The 7712-nt window shown below is 41.9% G+C and overlaps 1 protein-coding gene across 1 annotated transcript in view; it reads right to left on the bottom strand.

Annotated features, from left to right (window-relative positions):
- Positions 1–3039: 3039 nt before the first annotated feature.
- GFRAL (GDNF family receptor alpha like) overlaps positions 3040–7712 on the bottom strand; it is a 58584-nt gene continuing 53911 nt past the window's right edge. Inside the window, exons 8-9 of the mRNA XM_025191613.1 lie at positions 4021–4102; positions 3040–3168 (exon numbers count right to left, since the gene is read on the bottom strand). Coding sequence (XP_025047398.1) covers positions 3096–3168; positions 4021–4102 — 155 coding nt within the window. The 3' untranslated portion in view covers positions 3040–3095. The remainder of the gene's footprint in view (positions 3169–4020; positions 4103–7712) is intronic.

Below are 7712 nucleotides of genomic sequence, written 5' to 3'. Positions count from 1 at the left end.
AGCTTCATGCACATATTGTGGAGGTACTATAGATTAACATAAAGCATTTAAAACAGCACTAATTAACACTCAATCCAACTAATCCAATCATTATAAAATAAATTCAATATCCATTCAACTTGTTAGTAACCATTTAGAATAAACTGAAAAAAACGGAAAAGAACATTTTCAGGCTGCTTTAGAACCTAAACTTAGGTGGTTTAAAACTGTAAACATAAACAATACTAGAAGTTGTCTCGGACGGCCAGAGCCAACTCGAGTTACGTTAGAAATTGGTCGTACGTTAGGGCGGGCTGGTGAATGGAGAGTCAGACACAACTTATTGGTTGTAAAAAACTTTACTCACGCTGCTTGCAATCACGATGCAGGTGGTCCAGTCGTCGGAACAACCACACGAGTTGTTCCAGCTGGTGGGGCCCAAGCCAGTTAATCCGTCCGCAATTCGAAGCCGGTGGGGAAAGGGGTACATCTGGGGTTGCGCTCGGTGACGGGAAGAAAGATCAATAGGTGATCAGTCTATCAATCGGCAGCCGCAAGTCAGATAACTTCAGAGGCACTCTGCAGCGTGCTCAAAGTTCTTCAACTTGGGCGGAAGTCGCGCGGAATTTTAAATGGCCAGCGAGCCAATTACTAGCCGCCACGTATGAATAATTTAGCACTGGCCAATAGCGGGGCACAAATTTACATTCGAATGGCGGGAACTCTTTGCACCGTGCATTTCTGTGCTGCAAAGAAGAAATGCATCCTGCAAAGGAAACTGCAAATTGGCGGGAACTCTCTCCTACATGCGGGTTCTCAATTGCAGTAGAACACTCTGCCATGCAAAGGAGCTCTCATGTGGCCAGGAAATTCCATAGTGCCAAGGCACAAAAATCACTGGGTTGTGACAGAAGTGTTTCTTTTATTTGAGTATATTGAGATGTTTTAAATCTGAATGTAAATGTATCCCTGCTGCCTTTGCAACACAAACTGCTCAGCTTTATTTTTGTGCTTCTAAAATCAGATTGGAAACCAGCCCCAATTCTTATTCTGTTACTAAGATAAGGAAATATTATTTTTAACACTAGTAGAGTGTATGTAGAGAAATAGACAGACATGACATACATTATTATATGTTATAGAATATATTAAAAATATACATGTAGGCTGCTTACAGACATAAAAAAGGTGCTTTAAATGTAACGTGCCCCTGCACTGAGCTCAGTGCATGCCCAGAAGAGGGTCTTCTAAGTCCACCCAAGGGACCCAGCTCACCCAATGTCTGTATAGATTAGATGCTTCAGCAAGGCTTTTATGGCACTTTTATTTAATAGCTGATTAAATCTATATATTGATCTATACAGATGCTGTGGAGCCAGGTTGAATTAATGCTTCTTCCAGTAAAGGGCATTTTTTTCTTTTTTTCCCCACATCTGAGAATGCCCATAAAGTTAATCTCACCTATATGTATCACGGTGTAGGTGAGTGTACGTATAAAGTTAACAGGGCACATATATAATAACAACACTGTGGTTGATATTTAGGATAGTCTTTTGATTTAGGACTGCCTTTTAGTTTTGCAAATTAACAACCTTTCCAATCATTTTATTTTCCTGTTTGTGTATCTACAATCTAATGATTAAAGCACTCTCTCAGAATGTGGGAGATCTGGGTTCTGTTCATTCCTCAGCCTCATAGGGGTCACACCCACATCTCCCACAGGATAGTCAAGATGGGCAGAGTAGGTCACTGCCTATCCCTCCTACTGAAAATGTTCAGTAAATATCAAATCATGCAAGATTTATTGGGCCAGAGAAGGAAAGCAACAAAGTAAATGCAGTTCAGCCATCTAATAGACCACTCATCTGAGATTATGTAGAAACAAAATGTTCAGATTTAAAATGACCCAATTTTAGCAAAATTGAACTTTTCCCACATAAAATGTTGATGCTGCATAGACCAATTATCCATCAAAAACACTTCAGCAAAACCTTCCTAATCAGGTCCATTTATCCAGGTGATAAATTGCAGAGGTGTAATGAAATGCATTTATCTTACACCTTTGGAAACCTCATCTATACTCTGCCTACTTATCCATCTTTTCAGGAACTAGTTCATTCTACCTTGGCAGCTTCAAGAAGCTGCAATTTAAAAATAAAAAAAAAGTCATCAACTATAAAACAAATGATTTTGTCATCATTTAATGTGTAGATGTAAGTGGTACTGTGTTGCCTATGAATGCCAGAATAGGAGCTACATGGCCTAAGATTAGTGAAGATTTTCAATTTTCAGTTTCAAGTCCTGTGGGTGGAACTTTCAAAATCTCACTGCTATTACAGAAATAAAGACTACTTTATATGAAGACTAGACTTTTCCAATGTATGTTTGCGACTAATTTCTCTCTTTCTCTAGGTCTGGACATTTTTACTCCTTTTACTAAAGGAGTCTGGCATGGAGGTACAAAAAAGGAGTATTATCCCTAGGTTTTGTTTCATGCACAGAACTCTTTGCAATAATAAAGGGACTCCATTTGGATGGGATCTTTATTAAAAGAGCTATGTGAGTTCAGTCCTATTGCTCGTAGCCATGAGGTGCAGTGTGTTGCTCAGAGCTATTGTAAAATTCTCCAAGCACAGAGAAGTTCCTGGTGTTATCTTCCCATTCATCCCCACTGCAACTTGTGTTGCAAACCTGCAGGAACCTGCAGATTGTTAAAAACACCCTGAAACATTTCTTTAAAAGTTTTCCCCCCTCTCTTGGTGGTATATGGCTAACACAGGATGCATATTGGTAAGGTTTGGTAAAAATGTTTGCCACCTGGCAAGCCCAATTTCATGTTGTATACAATAAACTGATAATCTAAAGATGAAATATATATATAGCACAGGATATAGCAATGACACAGGTGAGAAAGAGGGAGTGCTCAGTTTTAACATTTGTATATTTGTTAAATGTACATATGTAATTCAATATAAAATCATTCATACTTTCAGACATGGAATCCCATAGCTTGCTAGATGTTGTAACATACATTTTATTATTGTAAATGTACAGTAGGTGCTTCACCAAAGGTAGTCTTAAAAGGGCTACCAATGCAGTTGATTCTCTAATGCCTGCTAATGGATCCCAAAAGTCTCAGATGAATGGTCAGGAGAGGTATGTCTTGACTGATATGTTGTTCTGCAGGCTCTGAAAACAAAGAGTGTGCATTGGTTTAACAGTCATACTTCAGGTTTTAGGTGATGCCATGACTTCACAGAAGTCAGTGTCAAAACTTCCACTGGCTTCAGCTGGATCAGAATGTCATCCCTTCTATTTATAATAAACTTTGGGGTGGATGGGCCCCACTCGCAACAAACCTGGAATGCTAAGATAATGTTTGCCTACAACATCTTTCTACGAGATTTCTTTTTCATCTTTGATTTTGAATTTAATAATGAAATTTGGCTCAGTGCCTGATCATTTTATCTCTTGGGGGTAATGTTCTATTCCTTATCATCTCATAATGCAGTTCCTGAAGGCTTACTATTTATTTTGGCCCAATACATATGTACATATGTTTTAGGGCTTGGGGTTGTTTTTTTTTACTTTTTTATCTTTAAAATATAACAAACAAAAATATTATTTGTTCAATTGATAAAGTCAGTGCAAATTTCTGCTTTGTTACCACAAAAAGGGGCATTTTCTTCAAACTGTGCATGAGTGACCTGGCTCCCTAGAAAAGCAGGGGAATAATCCAGCTCTCTCCAACATTTTGGATTCAGGTTTAACTCTCATCTGTGATGAGAAGCTGAAAAACAAAGCCCAGGGAAGAATCGGGTCCTTCTTACTAGGTACTACAGTATTAGGCCACTGAATTGTGGCTAAAATAGCTTTCCATGCTTAGCATTCTTCCTCTGAAATAGAGAGTGGATACCAATAGGGCCAGTCCATTCCATCACTGAACTTTATTTTAAACTCAACCACAAAACTAGATCAAAGTGTAAAGGAGAATTATTATTCCAATTTCCTAGCACCAGAGATTTGTAACTATCAAATTACCTGGTCTTAAGTAGAGCCAACATGACAATTCCCAAGATTAGTATTATGCAGGAGGTGTATGCAATAATGTGGATTGTTTCACCTACAAATAACACAGAAAAATACATTAAAAATGAATTTCTTTAGGTATAATAGGCAAGTTCATGGCCTAGGTGGGAATATATAATTAGGTTAAATCAGCAATCCACCTGAAAATTGTACAACTAAAAAAAAAAAGGACTAAACACTGTTAGCTTGATGATGCACCAACAAAATAATGTTCCACCCCTTCTTCCCCTGTTGCTACAAAAATTTGCAGAACAACCTTATTATCAACTGGCAAATAATCACCCCAGGAGTATTTTGTATATATACATTTGCCATTATATATATGACCAGTAGCTTAACCCCATGAGGACATCTGACATTGAATGGATTTGTCATTTTGTATATTAAGTAGAGTTTAATTTAACCAACACAGTACAGCTCTGTGCATTGCTCTGTACTGACTACCTGTTTGTTTTCAGGTTGATCTGAAGGTTTTGGTTCTAATCTATAAAAACCAAATGGCCCTAGGACTTACCTGACTGTCTGCTTCAGGCAATGGTTTACAACCATTTTTAGAGTCGGGGTTCCCCTCCACAACTTTTTTTGAATTGGCAGCACTGATGGGTGAGGACCCCTGTTGTGCTGCCTCCACTCACATTAGTGCTTCTGAACCAGTGTGCTACCATGTGCTTCTTCCTGTATTAGGGTTTTCTGATAAACCTAAAACAGGCAGGAGCAGAGGGGTAACTAAAAAGTTTTGTTCCTGGAGCAAAACTCCCCTGTGCCCCTGAGGTGTGTTGGTGCAGGGAGTGGGGAGTGTGGTCTTACCTGCCCTGTGTGTTCCTGTACCCAGCTCCTGTGCCTGGGCAGTAGAAAGATCTGCTTCAGCCCATCCTGACCCCTCCAGATGAGCAAGGCAATAGCGCTGCAGGCCAGCCTGCACTCTCCAGAGGGTTAGTCCAAAGGGCTCTGGCCAGAACACATGCTTCTGCCACAGCCCTTCCCAGTCCAACCCCACAGACTCCTCCTGAAAACACAGGGGTGTGGGACAGTCCCACGTGCCTGATGCACCACCGGTTTCAGGAGAAGCATGTGAGGTTGGACCAGGCAGTGCTTCAGAAGGACTATGTGCTCCAGCTGCAGCTATTTCCTGATCTGCCTCTGTAGGAGGTGTGTGGAGCATATCACCCATGTCTGGAAGGGTATCTTGGGACTCCAGACTGCTGTGCCACCCCAGTTGAGAAGTGTTGACTTAAGAGGCCAGCTTCTCCTTTGGACATTTCACAATTGCAGCAGCAATTGATTTGAGACCATATTGGTATAAAAGAATTCAGGAGCTCTCACCAAGGCACTATTTATTCAGAACCTGTGTCTTGGCATTATCTCATTCTCTTGGGTCAGCATATCACTGAAGTACAAGTTAATGGGACTATTTATATGCTTCAAATTAGAACAGGCTACAATTTTTTTTTAATAAAATGAATTACTATTGGAACATACCAATTTGCTGAAATCAAGATTTTTCATCATAATGTACCACATGACAAAACTTTATAACAAAAGGTTTCTTAGATCAAGAATGAATTTTATGTGTATGAAAATTAAGGGCTTGGCTGCATGAAGAACTGCAATAGCCTGTGTTTGCTATTGCTGTTTGCTATTGCTAATCTGAAGCTTTACAAAATTATGTCAGCCCCATGTCAGCCCCGTTAAAAACCATGAGGTTTCTTACAAAGAATGCACTAGGAAATTAATCAATTCTGGACTTTTCAAATATACTCTAGTCACATTTCAGTGTTTTCCTGAAATGTCCATCTTTTTTCTTAATGATTAAAGCTGAAGGTTTTGCATATTTGACAAGACTACAGGAGCTGAGGGTGTGTGTAGATGAAACAGGAGCCATAAATTGAAGTGGTGGGTTTTAAAAATGTTGCTTCAATGTAGGGTCGAGTAAACCCCTGTGTCATGCACACACCTGACTTACCTGCCTTTCTGGCAGCAGGGAGGGGAGGATGAGCTGCCAGCGGGCAGAGTAGTTCTTGGGCTGCGGTAGGGGCTGGTGCTTCCCTCTGTGGCAGCTGCGGGCCCCCCCATATGGTACCCACCCTCAGGCACCTGCCTCAGGCAGTCCCGTGGGGCACCACAGCCATGGAGGGAAGCACTGGGCCCCTGCACAACTCAGGCAGGCAGGTAGGTTCCGGGGGTGGGGGGAAATAGATCAGGCTTGCTGCTTTTCTTGGGCAGAGCCTGTCTTCCCGGGCTGCTGCCAGAATGCCTGCAGAGCTACGGAGCTGCATGGAGCCCAGTGTTTTTCTCCATGGCTGTAGGGGCAGCAAACTAAAACATGGAGGAGTTTTAGTTTGCTGCACCCCAAGTTATTTAAGGTGCATTATGCTGCCGAATTTCCTACAAGCAGCTGGAATTAATGTGCAATACACTGCTGAGGCATGCAAACACTGACACCATTAACGCAGTGCAAAAGCATTTAGCCTGCTTTAAAGTGTCGTGCACACATGCCCCTCATTTCGTCTACACATGGCCTGAGGCTTTAAAACCAATCATGACTGATTTATGGAAGGCAAAACTGCAAGAGGCTCATTCTTTATCAGGTACGGTATTGGTGTTTCATAGGTTCATAAATTGTAAGGGGCTGGAAGGGACCTCACAAAATCATCGGGTCCAGCCCCCCTGCACTAGGCAGGAAAGACAAATGGGGTCCGGTGACCCCAGTGAGGAGATCGTTCAATCTCCTTTTTAAATTTCCAGGGTAGGTGATTCCACCACCTCTGGAGGAAGCTTATTCCACACTCTGGACACCCTAGTTGTGAAGCAGTTTTTCCTAATGTTGAGTCTGAAACAGTCTTCCAGGAGTTTGTGACCATTACTCCTAGTTTTTCCCAAGGGTGCCCTGGTGAATAGTTGTTCACTGAGCCCCTGATGTACACCTCTGATGTAGCAGTGAGCTGCTACCAAGTCCTTTCTCAGCCTTCTTTTTTCAGGCTGAAGAGTCCCAGATCCCTCAGTCTTTCCTCATACAGCTTGCCATGCAAGTCTTTGATCATATGGGCAGCTCTTTTCTGGAATCTCTCAAGCTTTTCTGCATCCTTGTTGAAGTGCAGTGCCCAGAACTGGACCCCTAAGGCACACCACTGGCCACTTCTTGCCAGGATGACACAGATTCATTCATTTGAACTCTCTGGGTCCTACCTCGCATCCAACTCCCTATCCACCTAACTGTTGAGCAGTTAAGCCCATAACCCTCCAACTTTCCTGTGAGAACATCATGGGATACCAGATCAAAGGCCTTTTGGAAGTATAGGTATATAATGTTGACCTCTTCTCTCTTATCCAAGTGGCAAGTTACCTGGTCATAGAAGGAGATGAGATTGGTAAGACAAGACCTGCCCATGATGAAGCCATGCTGGCTGTCATTCAGTATCCCACCTCCTGCAAGCATATTGCACATAGACTCCTTAATGAATTGTTCCAGGATTTTCCCTGGGATAGAAGTTAGACTAATTGGCCTGTAGTTGCCCAGGTCTTCTCTCCTCCCCTTCTTGAAGATGGGTGCAACATTGGCCCTTTTCCAGTCTTCAGGGACCTCTCCTGAGCACCATTAGTTTTGAAATGTTTTTGCCTGAGCTCCCATGATGACTTCAGCCAGC

The sequence above is a fragment of the Alligator sinensis genome, unplaced genomic scaffold (genome assembly GCF_000455745.1).
Source record: "Alligator sinensis unplaced genomic scaffold, ASM45574v1 scaffold867_1, whole genome shotgun sequence".
Taxonomy (NCBI): domain Eukaryota; kingdom Metazoa; phylum Chordata; order Crocodylia; family Alligatoridae; genus Alligator; species Alligator sinensis.
The sequence above is the reverse complement of the archived record's forward strand: the minus strand, read 5'-3'. Positions and strand labels throughout refer to the sequence as shown.